At 38.6% G+C, this 18702-nt stretch overlaps 1 protein-coding gene across 1 annotated transcript; it reads left to right on the forward strand.

Moving 5' to 3' along the window:
- The first annotated feature begins 324 nt into the window (after positions 1–324).
- Positions 325–2439, forward strand: LOC104437333. The gene has a single exon (XM_010050273.3). It carries the CDS (start codon positions 503–505, stop codon positions 2201–2203), a length of 1701 nt encoding a protein of 566 aa, XP_010048575.1. The 5' UTR covers positions 325–502; the 3' UTR covers positions 2204–2439.
- Positions 2440–18702: the final 16263 nt, after the last annotated feature.

Here is an 18702-nt window from a genome sequence, read left to right on the forward strand (position 1 = left end):
TTCTAATATTTGTATTTTTCTAAGTTTTTTTTTATTTTTATTTTTTGAGTTTTTTGTGGAAATAAAAAAATAGAAAAAGGAAAAAAGTAAATTAAAAAGTAAATGAGAGAAATACCTTCGATGAGCTAGTGAGGTTAAGTCTTTTGTTGAGATCAACCTAGTAACTGAGGCTCCTAATTGAAATAAGAATATCATTTCAAATTTTTATTCGAGAAAATGAGAGTAGTTCGCATCCTTATTTTAAATTTTTTCCAATTATAATAGTGTATTTATATAAAATAAAGAAGAATACCTAGTACTTTTTTTTTAAGCCACGACATTTTTTTTTCCATTTCCAAAACTGACCCTAGGGTTTTTTCCTTCCCTCGCTCTTGCGCTCTCTACTAATTTCCTCTTCCCTCAGGCGCATTCCAGCTTCCTCCGACGCGACCTGGTCCTCCGCCGCTCCCCCGTCGTCGATCGCTTCCGCCTCCGCCTCCGCCTCCGCCGCCGCGCTCGGACGATGGACGGCGCCCAGAAAGGCCCGTCGTCGCTGATCAAGCAGCTCGCGTCCTGCAAGCAGTCGACCCGCGACCGCTCGCTCCGCGTCCTCCTCAAGACGTGGCTGCCCGCGCAGCCGGGCCTCTCCGAGGAGGCCATGCGGAAGCTCTGGAAGGGCCTCTTCTACTGCGTCTGGCACGCCGACAAGGCCCCCTACCAGACCCACCTGGCGGACCGCCTCTCCTCCCTCCTCCTCTCCCTCGACTTGCCCCTCTCCGTCCACTACTTCTCCGCCTTCGTCCTCACCATGCGCCGCGAGTGGGTCGGCATCGACGCGCTCCGCCTCGACAAGTTCTACGTCCTGATCCGCAGGTTCTTGAGCTCCTCCTTCGCCCTCATGAGGAAGTACTCGTGGGATTCGGGGCTCGTGGGGAGGTTGGTGGGGGTCTTGGAAGAGAGGGCTTTTCTTGCCGACGATAAGCTCCAGGGCAATGGCGTTAATTACCATATTGCCACCGTGTATCTCGAAGAGCTCAGGCCTTTTCTGCCTGCCAAAGCGGAGACCCTGGAGGTTTTGCTCAATCCCTTCTTGAATGTGATGGGCAGGTCGTCGGATAAAGTGTTGCTCGGTAAGATCAAGGCTAATGTGTTTGATGTGTTGCTCAGGATGGGGAAGGGTCTGTTGGATGCGAAGAAGTCGGGGGTTGAGATTGATTTGGGTGATGATTTAGTTGTTTATGGGACCATAGCCTTGAATATGAGATTTGCGAGTAAATTCTTCGAATTGGGATCTTCAGCTGAGTGCAATCAGGGGAACAGGAAGCTGCTGTTTGGCTTGCACGAGGAGTTCTTGAAGTTGGAGAAGGATTTGGCTTCTTCGGAGTTCGAGATTCCCATTCCTTATATTTGTGCCAATGACGACCATGAGGAAGTGCCTGACTTGATTCCCATTGGTAGCGAGACTAAAATGGATGATGCTGATTCAGGTTTTCAAGAGAACGTTACGAATGGAGTTAAGATTACCAAGAAGCAAAAGAAAGCTAAGAAGGCTCTTGGTGGCATGGAGGCAGAAGCAAAGAAGAAGAAGAAGAAGAATAAAAAGAATAAGAAGGATGTGAATCTTGATAATAGCACTTTTGATGTGGAGAATGCTAATCCTGGCTATTTGATGTCGGAGTTCACGACGGATGAACTTAACAGTAATGGAAACATGATCTTCGATGAATCTATGATGTCTAACCTCCAAATGGAATTTGAGAGGGTCGCCGCTGCAGAGGGTCTAAGAATAGATGTTCCTACTGACTGGGATGCAGAAAAGGCCGCAGTAAATGGTGATAGCTCCAAAAAGAGAAAGAGAGAGAAGACTAGAGATAGGCAGCGATCTCTCAAATGTGAAATGACTGAGAGAGGAGATGATGGAGATGCACCCTCTGCAAAGAGCGGGGACACGAGTGTTAAGCGAGTCAGATTTGCGATGAAGAACAACTTGGTGTGGAAGCCTCACACTCCCTTACCTCCGCAAGATCTAAGGTTGCCACCTTCTGCTACTCCTAGAGGAAGTGCACTCAAGAAGGGGCTGTCTCCTGGGCCCATCATGGAGATGCCCCCCTTGGGGAAAAAAGCAAGACAGCGAGCGAGAACTGTAAAGAAGGTCCGAAAGACGATAAAGAGCATTTCACCTGCTGTCAAACGTCTGAAGAAGTTGAAGGCGCTATCTCCCTAGTGGGTTTAACTTTGTAAGATCAAGTTTTAGGAAACACAGATTCAGTTTTAATTGTTGATGTTGGATTGTTGTCCTTGGACTCTCGGGGATATCTACCTGGTTGGTTTAATTTTGTATGATCAGGTTTTAGGGAACACAGATTCAGTTTTAATGCTTGATGTTTGAATGTTGGCCTTGGACTTGACTTTCCCAACCATCTCTTACTTCATTGCCTTATTTGTGCTGGAATTCTTGAATACAAGATTGATAGGGAAATATTGTGAAAAATGGACAATGAAATTGAACCAGAAACAAATTTAAAGAATGAAATCAAATAGCATTGACATTGTTGTTAATGTAGTTGCTCGTTGATTGCCCATGCTTATGAACCTGTAGCTTTTTGGGTGTTGGCCTCATGGATGGTTGCTTTCCTTTTGTTGAGGATTTGTCTTGGGGATTTTGCACATCTCTTAATGTTGTTGAAGCTTTTGTTAGAAAAAAAATGCCTCGTAGTTGAAGCTCTGCTATGTCAGGTATTGTTGTTGGTTTATAGATAGTTATAGGTGCTTTCATGGAGCCTAGTACCTCAACAACATGACCATTGTCTGCAGTGTGCTTATTATTACTGTAATAATATGCACTTCCTTCTGGACCGAGTGCAGTCTGTTGGGAACTCTGACAGTAGCTGAACATGATAATGGTTTGACAAGAAAATTGAATGCTATTATCTTTTTTATTGTCCTTTCTTGATAAGTTTGGACTTATATCTTACATCATCCTGGTTCTGGTCGGTTATTTCTAGTAACTATATAATTTTGTGCTGATTTGTTGATACCATATGATAAGATGAAGAGTCTACATGGTGCCTCTCATTAGAACCAAATTCTAGGCGCGAGGTTTGTTGATTGAAAAATGTCACCACTGTGGAGAGGTGATGAATTTTGTTGTAACCAAAGGGTAGAACATGCTACTATTCAGCAGATGAAAGAGCTACGATTGTGCTTGGAGATTGTGTGTACGCTCATCATGCAGTGCTGAAACGCATTTGTTTTAGAACCAGTCTTTTTAGTGTTGAAAAACATTAAAGTTTCATATTCTGGTTCTTGATGCTCTGGGGGAAATAAATGGCGTGCATCAAGAAATCACAAGTTAATTGCATAAGTACTTGGTGATTTGTGCTTTTTAAAGATTTGTATTCAATTATGCCATTCTGTGCTTCGACTCCAACTTTTGATATCAGGCTTGGTTTAGACTCCACATGTCTATTGCTTCCTATGATGTGTTCAGTCTGGCAGTTCATTTCACTAGAAGTCTAGCTAATTGAGTTTTGACCAGTCATTGAAGGATGAAAAATGTGGTGATTTGCCCAATACTCGATTTCAGTTTTGAGCAATAGGAAGTGAGTACTTTTATGGCTGCTTTAGCAAAAGCATGAGCATTACTCAGGAAGACATTGGTGACAATGTTTGTGCTTAGATGCAAAACCGTCTGTGGCTTACAATTCTGGCATCTCCTTGTTATGTTCATCCCTTCATCTTGTTGCTCTGTCCATTGTTTAAGGAGCTTGTTGAACATGGCGTCTCTTCTCTTCGAGACATTATGTAGAATTTGGAGGGTAACTTTACGATTTCCTTGTTAGAGGTGGTATGGTTGTTGATCTGATAGTGATTCCATAGATCAGTTCACCTTTATATGCAAATACAGTTAAAGTTGCAGCTCCTGTGATAAATGTCGTTGCCACTGTTTCCTCTTTGATGTTCCGCTAAAAGTGGTGCAGGTTTTGCCTCTCTCTCTCTCTCTCTCTCTCTCTCTCTCTCTCTCTCGGTGACATTCTGTTATTTATTCTGTTACCTATTTGTCTCGGTATGCATGCAATGTTTTGTCTGCTTTTTCTTTGACCAGTTTCTCATGGTCAATCTCATCAGAGACATTCTTGGAGCACTCATTCTGGCCTCAGAATCCCCTACAGATCACCTGACGCATAGGCCACGTGTCAGTTGGAGGTTAAAATTTGTTGGTGGCTGTGAATATATCAATTAAGGCAGCTTTGTGGTCGTGTGTGTGTGTGGATGACACAATTCATGCAAATGAACTTTTTATGCTTTTCTTCGGCAAAGCTTTTGCCTTAGTGATGTCCACTTTTGCGCCCATAATCCTCGATATCTTTATTTTGCTTTTCTAATTACTGTAGTCGGCTTACCCATGTAGATATTTTATGGTAAGATGTGTGTGCCTTTGGTTGAATCTTTTATGACCAGAGAACCTTTTCATTGCTAATATTATATGGCGGACCTTGCTGTTACAGGTAAATCTCAGTTTGATTGCCTTTCTGTCTGGGTTCATCTCTCGTTTGCAAAAGACACTAATGTAAATTTTGTATTGCAGTCTGTTTGTCAAGGTTGTGTCCTGCTTGTTCTCGACTTTTGAGGAAGGAGCCTGCTAAATCTAGAGGACAGTGAACGAACAAAGCGAAGAATACTTTGATCTTCAATGCATTGGTCCTTGCCAAGAAAGTGTCCTTACTCCTTTGAGTCAATATTTGGGACGAGATGTGTGAGTATTCATTCCCACTTGGGCCCTTGTCTGTTACTTTCTGTCAGTAAGTGGACAGTTTAGACAGTTATGGAACTAGGAAGATTTGAAAGCATCAGCATAAGAGCAACGGTTAGAGGCCCTTTGGTGGAGACAGATATATTGTGTGCTGTGAGCATCTATTTGGGCCCTGCCAGTGAGATTCGTGGGTGCAATTTCTCATAATTCATTTCATTGTGATAAGAGATAATCGTATTCTATAATTCAATCAGGATAGGGTTACAGATTTATATGCTTGACCCTACTAAAACATGCATTACTATTCTACCCTTATTGCTAACAATACTTTCTAACGTTTAGCCAAAAAAAAAAACTTTTAACACCTCACCTCAATTTGGGATGTAGATATCAAATAATCCTAATTTGGTACATAAGAAATTCACTCTATTCCCCCCATAGTGATTTAGTAAAAATGTCTACGAGTTGATACTTCATCTATGTTGAAGTATAATCTCTCTTTTTTGAACTTTTTTTCCGTACAAAATGACAATTAATCTTAATGTGCCTAGTTCACTCGTGAAAATAGGATTAGATGTAATATGAATAGTTGATTGATTATCACAATATAAAATTGATGAATTTTGATGGTGACATTTCAATGTCTAATAGTAACATCCTCAATCATAGTAATTTACCCTTCACATGTGCCATATATCGATATTCAACTTCAATGCTTGATTGGAAAACTACATGTTGTTTCTTATTCTTCCACACAACTAAATTATCTCCAAGAAACATCTAAATTATCTCCAAGAAACATATAGTAACTTGAAGTAGATCTCCTATCCATAGGACATCTAACCCAATCGGCATCAAAGAAGCTTTTAGTATTTAGATAACCATAATTCTTAAATAATAATTCTTTGCCTGGTGCTCTCTTCAAATATTTGATGATTTGCAGCACAAAGTATCCAAATGAGTAATACAGGGAGAACTTTTGAATTGTGGTTTATTTCGCTAATGGCAAAAGATATAACAAGTCTTATAATGGTAAGATAGTTTAACTTACCGGTATCAAAGGCAAAAAATATATCAAGTTTTATAATGTTAAGTATCTTTGATACTTCACTATATCATGGAGTAATTATCCATGTTCTTCATCATGTTTTACGCTGGGGTTTATAGGGGTATCGATTGCTTTTGTTCCAAAAATCTAACCTCACAAAAAATGTTAAGTATATATTTCCATTGCGATTAGTTGATGCCGACATGTGAGTAGGCTACTTTAATACTAATAAAATATTGAAAATGTCTTAGATTTTTAGTATTTAATTATGTATACATAAATTGCTTAAGTTTTCTAATATCATTTGAATCACTATTAATAATAATGATATCATCCACACAATTAAAGGATACAACCAACTAAAGAGAGCTGAAAATTGAATGATTAATTTTACATTAATTTAATCCAAATTTGAGAATTGCATCACTAAATCTACTAAACAAGTATGAGGAGATTATTTAAGTCCATATAAAGTCTTGTGTAAATGACATACTGCATTCACCCCCTGAGCAATGAACCCAAGTGATTGCTCCATGCAGACCTATTCAGCCAAAAGGCTTTTTTCACATTTAGCTAATGAAATAAATACATGAACATATGGAATTTTGGCCATCGGAGAGAAAGTGTCATCATAGTCGACACCATGAGTTCATGTACACCCTTTTGTTACCAATCGTGCTTTCAATCAATCAAGAGTGCCATTCCGATGGACCTTAACTACTAAACCCCAAGGAAGTAAGCTGCCAAGTTAAGCTCTTAATTAGTGCCTACATTTCATCTTTCGTGGTATGACGCCATCTCGAATGAGCAAGAGCTTCAACAATACTACTAGGCATAGTATAGAGGACAACGACAAGACAGATAATATAGGAGATAAATGATCATAGATAGAAAATTAGAAACAATATGAGGCTTGTGAACACAGGCATAAAAACCAAAATAAGGAGCATAACGATCAACAGGATGACCAACACAAGAGTATACACCTTTTCGAAAAGCAATTGACAAATCAAAATCGAATAGAGTTTGGTATTGTAATTAGTGGGGGAACATATGAATTAGTTGCTAATAAAGACTATTGTTCTAGTATGGATTGTACTACATCGATGATAGGTGCGATTAGCAAAATAAAATCCTATGGATGTAGTTGGAGAAAGCAAAGGAAGTTGAATTGTTGGTATGACACAACCATCACCATCACGAGACACCATTGGAACCACCAGAGAAGTAAAATATGGATGGTCTTTAAAGAATGTCACATACGTAGACGCGAACATGCAGCGATGAGTAGGACCGTAACATTTGTATCCATTCTAAGTCCGAGAGTATCCCACAGAGACATTTTTTAGCACGAGTATCTAGTTCATCAAGATATAGGGTAATACAAGACAATGTACAAATCAAATACACCCACAAACCTGAAGAGTGAAAAGAGAGGATAATTTGGATATAAAATAGAGAATGAGGTCTCCTCTTGGAAAATAGAAGTTGGGAGTCTATCAATTAAATATCACGCTATAAGAATAACATGGCCCCAAAAAAATTTAGGTAGGTGCATGTGAAGCATGAGACAACGGGTAACATCAACAAGATTTTGATTTTTACGTTCGATGACTGCATTTTGTTGTGAAGTGTATGAGCTGGAAGTTTGATAAATAATACCACGAGAATCCATAAATGATTGGAAACCAGAAGTTGCGGCAAGATATTCTCTAGCATTATTTGACCATAAATATTTGACAGATATATTATATTGATTCAACACTTCACAACATAATAATTGAGAGTTATGAAAAATCTCTGTATGATATTTATTAAGAATAACCAAGTCATTTGGGCAAAATCATCCATGATGTAACAAAATATCTTAATCCAGAGAAAGTGTATCATCTCAAATGGACTAGACACACAACTTTGAATGCATGAAGGACAAGAGACTATGATGTTTACCAAACTGACAAGCTTCACAGTGAAAGATAGAGAACAAGGTCTCCCTCTGGAGAATAGAAGTTGAGAGTCTATTAATTAAATAACACACGGTAAGAACAACATAGCCCCAAAAAAATTTCGGTAGATGCATGTGAAGTATGAGGCAATGGGCAATTTGGATGTAAAGTAGAGAACGAGGTCTCTCCTCAGAGAATTAAAGTTGGAAGCCTATTAATTAAATAATTTGGATGTAAAATAGAGGACGAGATCTCCCCTTAGAGAATAGGAGTTGGAAGCTTATTAATTAAATAACATGCTGTAAGAAAAGCATGACCCCAATTTTTTTTAGGTAAGATGCACGTGAAGCATGAGGCAACAAGCAACATCAAGAAGATTTCGATTTTGACGTTCAACGACTCCATTTTTGTGTGAAGTGTGTGAGTAGAAAGTTTGGTAAATAATACCATGAGGATCAAGAAACAGCTAGAATCTAGAACTTGCGGCAAGCTATTCTCTAGCATTATCCGACTGTAAATATTTGATAGAGATATTATATTGATTCTGATAATGTTAGTATAAACACATAGAGAGGGGTGAATAGGTGTTAAAGAAATTTTTGTAAGACTTAACAACTTAATTTGACTTTTATGAGAACAGTAGACTGAAAATGTAAAAGATTATAAACAGTTATATAAGACTGCGAATTAATGTAAAGAGTTTAGGGAAAGAGAATTGAAACACAATATTTATAGTGGTTCGGCTTAGATCAAGCGTATGTCGACTCTTCCATACTGACAGCCCATTGGCTAGATTCCACTAATAACCAAAAGAGATTTTACAATCTCACGTCCTTGATTCCACAGTGTAGAGATTCTATTACACTTCCTCAAGGCCTCACAAGTATTTGATCTCTCTTTTGAGTACAGTTTAAGCTCAACAAATTGAAATAGCAAATAACTAAGAGTTTTTCATACTTTTGAATTTTTCTTTCACACATACACCCGAATAACTTAAGCGTCCTCCTTATATACTCCTCCATGCCATGATAACCATTGGCATCTTCCAAAGGAGTTCTTCTAATCTACTCGTTGGACAGAATCAATTAGGAAGATCTCGAGTTATTAAATGAATATGATGATAGTCCACCAATCCTGCTCGCCCATACAATCAGGATTTAGGTTTCCATAAGTAGAACTTTCCAAGTATACTTCGCTAATCAACGGATCTAATTATTCAAATTGATTTCAATAAAAATAATTGATCACGAGATGCTATCTCCAACCATGAGATATTCTTCAGCCGTACGAACCAAATCCTTAAAGATATACTTGCATCTGGATAAGTCTTTTTCATCGGATAAATCTTTTCTTTGTCAGTCTGGAAACTATCAGTGATAATAGACTTTGAATCTTCAGACTTTGTCAATAGAGTTTACAAGTCTTCAGACTAGACTGATGGAAATGTTTTGTTAACTTCAAAACAGATAATGAAGTTTTCTCCAACATATTCAACACTTCAAAATATAATAACTAAAAGCAATGAAAAATCTTTGTATGGTCTTTTATTAAGAATAACAAGTCATTTGGGTAAAATCATCCATGAAAGTAACAAAGTATCTAAATTTAGAGAGCATCTTAGTGAACCACCTTAAATGGAATAGACACATGACTTTGAATGCAGGAAGAAAAAGAGACTATGATGTCTACTAAATTGACAAGCTTCACATTGAAAAAATCTCACCAACTCGGACTCAAGAAATAGACACCAAAGTACGTTCGATGTTGGGTGATCAATACGACAATCATCTGATATATATCAGCGGATGTATGATTCATAGCTATGGCCGATAGCACCTTTTTGTCAAGATAGTACAAACTATTTGATTTATGTCACATACTGATCATTTGTCTAGTTCTTAGATCTTGAAAGACAATGAGGAGAAGAAAGATTATAGACGAATTCAATTCTTAAGTTAACGGGCTAATATAATTAAATTATAAAGACATTGTGATAAGCAAAGGACAAATGACAAAGAAAGAGAGGGTCTTAAATGAGCTACTTCGGTACCACTAACCTGAGATTGTGAGCCATTTGCTAATGTGACCGAGGATGCGTTTGGGAGTGGCATTTAGAAGCCACTTTGAACCTCCAAAGCTCCTTGGGCCAATTTGTGGGTGTTTGGTAAAATTTTTTGAAACCCCATTTGGGGAATGCCAGCCTTCACAAGGCTGAAAGCCCAAGGTAGGTGGGGGGATGCCTTGGGCTTTCAGCATTCTTGCCATGCTAAGCTCTAAGCCTAAATAAAAAAAATTTCTTCCCAAATTGTCCTCATTAGTTTTTCGTTTTTCTGATTTTGCCCCGACTGTTCATCTTCTTCTATCTTCTTCTTTGTGAGTGGTTGCTGACGAAGGGCACACGCAGTCGCCGGCAACAGTCGCACCCGCCACGCTGTGGCCTCTGCGCGACCCGCCATGCCACGATCTTCACCGCGGCCGCACCACCCTTCGACGAGGGTCGCGTGACCCCGATCAAGAGGTCGCCGCGGAGGTCGCGACCAAATGTGGTCGCTGGGCGTGACCTCGCGACCTTCGCGTGACCCATCTGGTCGCAGATCTGGTTGCGACCAGATGTGGTTGTCGGTTGCGACCTTCAGGCGACCTCTGCAGAGGTCACGACCGTGACCCATTTGGTCACAGATCTGGTCGCCGGTCGCGACCTTCGCGCTGTGACCAGATGGGTTGCCGACCGCTACCTTCGCGGAGGTTGCGATGCAGATTTAGTCGCCAGCCGTGCTTCAGGCGACCTCCGCAGAGGTTGCGACCTTCGCGCGACCCATCTGGTCGCAAATCTGGTCGAGACCAGATGTGGTCGCCGGCCGCGACATAGATCTGGTCTCTGGCCGTGACCTTTAGGCAACCTTCGCGCTGCAACTAGATGGGTCGCCAGTTACAACGCAGATCTGGTCGCTGGCCGTGACCTTCAGGCGACCTCCGCAGACGTCACGACCTTCGCACAACCCATCTAGTCGCAGATCTGGTCGCCCTGACCCTCGTCAGATGGCCTGCATCGGACCGCCTACCCTTCGCTAGACCGCTTCCTCCTCACCGGCGACTACTTGTTCTTGGCCGGCCAACTCTTCTTTTTTCCAAACACTATTTTACTCAAAGGTATTTCATAAAGGACTTTTTACTAAGCACAATTTACATTTTGGAAAACAATTTTCACTCAATGGCCTTTGCATTTCCCCAAAGACTTTCCCGAAAGTCTTTCCAGACGCACCATGAGTTTGCAATAATGGAGATGTAGAATGAAATGAAGATAGTAGGTTAGAGTTACTAGTCATGTGATTGGTAGCTGCAGAGTCTATAACCCAAGAGTTAGACACCGCATGAAACAAGCATAATGAACTACCCTTGGAGATTTGTGCTAAAGTGGCGGTAGGAGCTAAAGATCATGTCATTCATTGAGAGCCAACTAATGTATCAACTCAGCATGTGTCAATGTAACTAAATTGCTTGTATTCTACATAGTAGTGGAACTTGGTGGAATAGATAAGGGAGGGACAAGAGAATTCTTAACTTCTACAGAGGCAACAAAGTTTGGTCTAAGCTCTAGGGTGAAGAGTACAGTACTGAACTTCTGTATGTCCGGCTCTTTAACAATGATTGCAATAGCATGAGCCACAACCATTCCTAGAATTAAGGATACCATGAGTGCCAACCCCTCATCATGGCCTCCACGGCCTTCACTGTGAACAAAATTGCATCCACAAACTCAGTAACCACAATCGCGTCCTCCACATCCATTGGACCATGGGAAATCATAACACTCATCTCCAAAGTTGGTGCGTAACAAATATTTTTTGTGATTGCAGAATGAAGTGCTTGAGAGATGATTGCATTTATTAGTAAGATGAGAGATCTGAGATGTGGTATGTTGACAAAGAGATGAACTTAGGCCCCAGTGACTTGATTTTGTAATATCAATCTCTGATCCTTTTGGTGTTAAAATAGCTAGATCAACCAATGTAGGAAGATGAGTATCTAATCGCTCCTAACGGGTTGTGAACCAAGCATAATGATCGGATAAAGATTGATCTCCCCATCAAATATCAAATAACGCTTTCCATGTGTCACATACTTGCGTCATGTTATTCTGCCCAAAATGGAGCAATGCACATTTCTCTGCCTTAGCAGGGGCACATTGAATAAAGTGAGGACTAACCTCAAGGCCCATACTTTTCCATAAAAGAGTTCTATTTATTGCATCTCTCACAATCCAATCAATAGCTTTTTTTTTTGCTTCTTAGATGGTATTGTAGATATAAGATAGTCAAGTTGCATGTGATAGTAAGATAGACCTCGACGGCTTTAGACTAGGACGGATAATTAGTTCCATCCAACTTTATAGAGGTTAAATGAAAGTGATCAAAAGGGGATCCAGAGGTTGATCTAATATTTGGCATTGGTGAATAATGAATGTGATCGAGCCAAAAAAAAAGAAAAAAGAAAAAGAAAGAAGATGAAAACTTCACAGCGACCAACATGTAACTTCAGTAATTTCTGAAAAAGATAGGGCTTCATCCACAGTACTTCACCGAGGCTTCATAAAATCTTGGAATCGATACACAACCCCAGAACGTATGATTCCATCAATCTACTCCAAAATGAAGCACATCAATTCTTCTAAATCCAATTCAATAGCATATCGTAATAACCAATACCAAAATGCCCCCTAAATCAACTCCCATTGAGAAATAACTAGAATTAGTCTTCATTTAAAAATCATAACAAAACATTCTCCCCCTGGTAGAATTTTGCACCTTTATAGGATTTCGAAAAGCACCCACTGTCCTTCCTCCACGAGGATCCCACGCATAAATATTGCCACGCTTACCGATCCCAATGATGGTCCAATATTCAATGTTTAATCGGAGACTTAAGGCATTTGTAGAAGTGAAAGTAATAGAAGAGAAACCTTTCTGTACATCGGACCCGCGAGTAGGGAGACGCAGCTGAGTGACGCGGGCCTGAACTCGTTGGAGCCGTGGGTGGGGCGACGCGGCTGGGTGACGCCGGAATAGAGGCGACAGTGTTGGACAATGCTGGAATAGAGACGACAGATCTGGGTGATGCCGGAATAGGGGCGACAGATCTGGGTGACATCGCAGTAGTAGAAATCGGGCTGGGTCGCTGGAATAGTGGCCTTTCGACTAGATTTTTATTTTTTTTATTTTTTTATTGACTTACGCCATGGTGAAGGTATAATCTTATTATATTCAATCAAAAAACATATATATATGCTTAACCCTACTAAATCATGAATTACTAATCGACCCCATTACTAAAATACTTTCGAACATGATCGAACAGGGTTTCACTTCCACGCGGCTGTCCAATTTCTAATCGATTTTCCCCTGTTTCACAGACATTGGATTAGATTGTCAAAAGGTAACTCAAATCATAAAGTTTTTCCCTATTTCATGTTTTGTTTTTCATTCCTATCAATCACATTTGGACCTTGCAATCCCTATGGAGTTGACAGTTATAAATGCAACATGCCTTAGGCCCTCGCCACTAGGATGGAGTGGCTTTGAGAATTCAATTCTTCTCATTTCAGGTCAAGTAAATTGAATCGGGTGCAGATGACTTTCAATTCTTGAGCCTGTAATTCTATTAACTAATTAAGGCTTATTTGATAATGTTTCTATTTCTCAAATTTTCTATTATTTTATTCTCCGAAATAGAAAAGAATATAAATTTGTTTAGTAACAGCTAATTTTTTTATTTCCAAGAACAAATTAGTGGCCAATGGATTGATTGGAATATTAAAAATATATATATATATATATATAAAACACATACTTCTTTGTTCCCATGAACATAAAGAGAAATAAGGCAATTTTAGAAAAATAAGCTCAACATAACCTAATGCTTGTCTTTACACAGTCGACACAAGATTTAGTCTGTTGACCCAATCCAAGTCCCCTTTTTTTGGGAGAAAAATAAAAAATAAAAAATAAAAAATTCAGAAAATTTAGGGACAAATTTAGAAATTAGATTTTGAGTAGTTTTACTAGATTTTAGTGTTAATTCTAGTTTAGTTTTAATTTAGCAAAAAAAAAGTGAAAGTCTCTTAATGAAAATTGGATTCAAAATTAAATAAGTTTAAGGATTTTTAAATGCCGTTTTCTTTTAGAGATGATGTTAGGTCGCGAAAATTTGGTGACTCTAGTCTTCTTCCCTTAAGATTCTATTGGAGACATCATTTAAGATCATTTGCAATTCTGTTCTAATAGAAAATTAGATAGCTTTGAACAAGTCTTTTGCATTACCGTTTGTTTTATGTTCATAGCAGTTGAATAAGTTTGTGCTCCATGAATTTACAATGTCATTTGCTTGGAGTTTGATAAGTTTGTGCAAATAAGCGCACTAAAGATCGCCTCCATCCTCAGTTGTTCTGTCATTGCTCATTTTATCAAGCAACCTTTGCTCTTCTCCTTGCAGCTAATAAAGCTTAAAAGATTTAAGCACCTGTTTATTGTCATGCTTAAAGTTCTCCTATCAACGTTCTTACATTGTGAGTTATAGACTGGTGGAACTCTCCACTGCTATTTCTAGCCATCCATTTTTTATTATCTATTACATTGGATTTTTTTTAGGGCATCTTACGATATTTTAATCAATTAAATCTTTACATAAATTCGATTTTATTCAAATATGAATTGTTAAGTCTCTACTAACATTTTTATAATTAAATGAAAAAAAACCTGGAAATTTTCTTTTAGGGTTGCACCAAATACATTTATGTTTTTTTTTTTCTATTCTTAGTAGAGAAAATTTCTACAGTTAACAAACACGCTCTTCCGCTCAAAAACTTGTCAAGAGAATAGAAATAGAATAAATTATTTTTAAACAGAATTCGTTTCAAGGAATAGAAATGATATCAAACACACTCTTAGTAGGCGGGTTCTTACGTTTAGATCTCTTTCATGAGAATGATGTCATGCACGGTGGACACAAAAACTAAAGGAAAATGATTTCACAAGCCGAATATTGCAGTCCGAAGAAGAGAAACTACCAACGTGCCCTTTGTTGCTTGAATTGAAATTGCTCTTCTATACAATACCGTACGTGTCTGGATGAGTTCATTAATCTTGTTCATGTTATGGACAAGCTGAGTAATTATTACAAGGAAATAAGCTTGTCTTGTGCTATTTGGCCCTTTGAGACCCATTTATATATGTTTGTAGACATTAACTAAGTTGATATGTAATTTGTATCAATGCAGCATGCTCACACACATTTAGACATGTTTGGGAAAAGTGTTAAAAAAGTCATAAATCTTTTGAATGGTGCCAATTCAATTCTTTTGGTTAATTTTGGCTGGATTTTGTTAACTGAGCACTAGTTGGCTGACGTGCCATGATTAGCGCTAATGTAGACAAATTTTAATAATAATTTAATATTTTTTTAAATTTTTTTATTTTCCTTTTCCTTTTCTTTTTATTATTTTCTTCTTCTTCTCCTCCTTCCTCTAGCCCATTGCCGGACCTCAGCAACTGACCAGAGGTGACAGCCGTCAAGGTTGACCTTGACCTCGTCAACCTTTGGCAAGCCTCGTCAGCCATTGGTGAGGCTCAAGCCCTCGCTAGTGGCCACGAAGGCGGCCTCGGGCTAGGCAATGAGGTTCACCCTTGATCAAGCCTTGCTGGCCATGGCCGAGGCTCAACCTCGTCAGATCCGATGAGGTCGAGTCTCGCCCAACCTCTGGCGAGGCTGCTTGAGTTCTCGCCAGAGGCTAATGAGGTTGACCTCGACCTTGCTGGTCATCGCCTCTAGCTGGTCGCCAAGGTCTAGCGACCGACTAGAGGAAGGAGGATGAGAAGGAAAAAAGAAAAAGAAAATAAAAAAAATTCAAAAATATTAAAATATTATTAAAAGTTGTTCACGTCAACGCCGATCGTGCCACGTTAGTTGGCTGAAGCCTAATTAGCAAAATCGGGCCAAAACTAGCCGGAAAGAACTAAATTGGTACCAAGTGAAAATGTTTATGACTAAATTGGCACCAATAACAAGTTTATGATTAAATTGACGCAAATGCAAAAGGTTTAGAACTTTTTTGACAGATTTCCTGACATGTTTTGGTACATATAATAACATCTCTACCTTAACAAACCCAAAGTACCAATGAATTAGGTCTACCTAACCTATTATACATGGCTGTTCCATTCTTAAAAATAGACAATTTCATGTCTAGACCGCTTGATAGCTCACTTGTCATTGCCAGGTCCATGATGTTAGTGAGGTGCTTCATAGACTTGAGATTCATATAGATACGATAAGTTTTCTTGTCATACTTAAAAAATTAATCAACATATCATGTTTATCACGTTATTTGTGGTATATACTAAAATTGTGATGAAGCTTACAATATATACATATTCAAGTACTAAAATTGTGATAAAGATTTCTTAATGCTTGCAGGAAGTTTCCAGTCGCACCTTTTCATAAATTTCTTAATTTTATTGAACTTACAGATTTTTTGCACATGTAGAAGGGAGAACGTGCAAACGTTGAAGAATTCCAATGATAACTTTACATGAAGCATGGGGAAAATTGCGACATAATTTAGCATTTTGACTATCACCATCTTGCACTTTTGATTTAATCATTTTCAAGAAAATTTCAGTTCAGGTTTTAATTGTGCTCATAATTGTCAAGATGTCATAAATAACAGACTTATACATGGTTGTGCGGCTTTGGTATCTTATTGAGAGGTTGTTTGTAATTCACGTCGTAATGCATCGATGTTGTTTCTTTTTTTCTCAATTTGTATGGACTAATCCCTAAAAAACTTTCAACTCGAGATTCAGTCTTGATTCCATCTTAAGCTACTTCTTTTTTTCTTTTTTTTCTTTTTTTTTGTCTGAAAAAACCCCAACTTATTGTCCAATCCCAATTTTACCTAATTCTTTTTTCTTAAAAAACCTCCAAACTATAAGTCCAGTCTCAAATTTGCTCTAATTTTTTTTTTGTCTAAAAAAAAAATCAGCAACATCAACTCTAGCTGGGTTGTGGCTATCTATTCACTAGGAGTGCTTTCTACATTTACAATAGAGGGCTAGCCATCTCGTTCTTTCCTTTGGAGGGTCTATTAGGTGCTACAGACTTGGTCTCATCAAAGATGGAGCTACTCGCGGCCAACAGAGATGCAGTTGGGGATGGATTCGTCTCTTCGGAAGCTGTTGCCGACTGCTCCTCCTCTGTGTTGGGTCATCGCTACCTAGTCACTGTTAGTGCGCTCTTTGAAGATGGAGGCTTGGATTTTTGTTATTCCTGTCCTTGCTTTGTCTTGTTTTGCTTGGGGTAGTTCTGTGTTGTTTGCTGGATACCCCCCTTTTGTTTGTTGTGGCCATTGTTTGGCTATTTGCTTTTTGCTGGTTGTTTTCCTTCTCCTTTTCTACTCTTTCCTCCTTGTCTCGACACTCTTCCACTCGGTTTGACTACTATGTCACATTGAGTGTAAGTTTTGGTGCTGGGTTCCCTTGTTGTACAGCTATATAGCTTGTTGGTTTAAAGTCAATATATATTTTACCTTCTACCAATAATAATAATAATAATAATAATAATAATAATCAACTCTAGTCCCGAATTTGCGTTGAACTTTTTTCATCTAAAAAAAATCACAAATTTTCAATTTAGTCTCGAATTTGCCCTCATTAACCATTCATTTAAAAATCATCATTAGTTGTTTGATGTGACATTTCCATGTTGGTAACAAATCTGCATAAACAAGGTGACGTGGAAAATATTTGCAAAACCAAACCCTTCTTTCATATGTAAATTAGAAAAATTAGGGACAACTAATGATGATTTTGGATAAAGGGCTAATAGGGCCAGATTTGAGACTAAAGTTAAAGTTTGGGGTAGATTTAAGAATGAATTTGAAATGGGGGGGGGGGGGGTTTAGTCCAAAAAAGTTAAGGGCAAATTTGGGGTTTAGACCCAAAAAAGTTAAGGGCAAATTTGGATTGGACTTAAAGTTTGAGGATTTTTTTAGATAAAAAGAGTTGGAAACAGAAGTGGGATTCTACATTTAGGAGATTAGGGCCAATTTTTAATTGTAAGTTCTGCATTTCTTTTCATCAATTATATGCTTTTGTAGAGGGTTTGTCCTAAGTCATATAATACTGTCCCAAGCATGATGAATACGTTGTTCTTGCATCAGTATGATAGTAAGTTTCTAGAAGAAATGTACGAACGAAGGTAATCGTGGAAGTGTGCAGAAGATTATAGCGAAGACCGTTACACAAATCGACTTATTAAGTGGGGCGACAAATTATAAGTGAAAGTCTAACTAAGTGAACCCATTAAGTATCCAATACAATTTTATGGCATCACCTTGTAAATCGTTTTTTATTTTTTATTTTATTTTTATGTCGGATCAATTCTAGCATTCCTCAAATACAAATTGGAAGCCCACAATAAAGTAGAGAAAAAAGTTTTAATAGTATCAACAAGCATATACACATTTAGGGAAGGAATGCTTGCAACCATAAATTAAAAAATAATTCATCTAATATTTGCATTTTAGTATTACAAAGTACGAGTTCAGATGTGTTCATAAATTTTATGCGCCTTTATGAAACGCCTTTTACTTTTGTTTTGCACTCAAATCAATTGCCACACACGATTTACGTTTTCTTAACTAAGCAAATCCATTCGACCGGATAGGATCGTCTTGTTTCTAGACCACCTGAAATTTCTAATGCGGGGGGGCTACACAGCCGCACTAATGTAATTCACCCTGTCCACAAGAAGAACTTGCAAATTTGGATTGGGGTTGACTTCATCAATAGGGCTCATACCTGAAGTACACGTGGTGGGTTATCTCCGGACATCTCTCCACTCCACTAGATCACATGAACCTTTCTATATCATCGTCTTCTATGTCGAAGACATTCTACGCACGCAGACACATCGAGCCTATT

The sequence above is a fragment of the Eucalyptus grandis genome, chromosome 3, assembly GCF_016545825.1.
Source record: "Eucalyptus grandis isolate ANBG69807.140 chromosome 3, ASM1654582v1, whole genome shotgun sequence".
Lineage (NCBI taxonomy): Eukaryota > Viridiplantae > Streptophyta > Magnoliopsida > Myrtales > Myrtaceae > Eucalyptus > Eucalyptus grandis.

Excerpts from the sequence above, each read along its gene's own strand:
- LOC104437333 (XM_010050273.3), top strand. The coding sequence starts at position 503 with ATGGACGGCGCCCAGAAAGGCCCGTCGTCGCTGATCAAGCAGCTCGCG.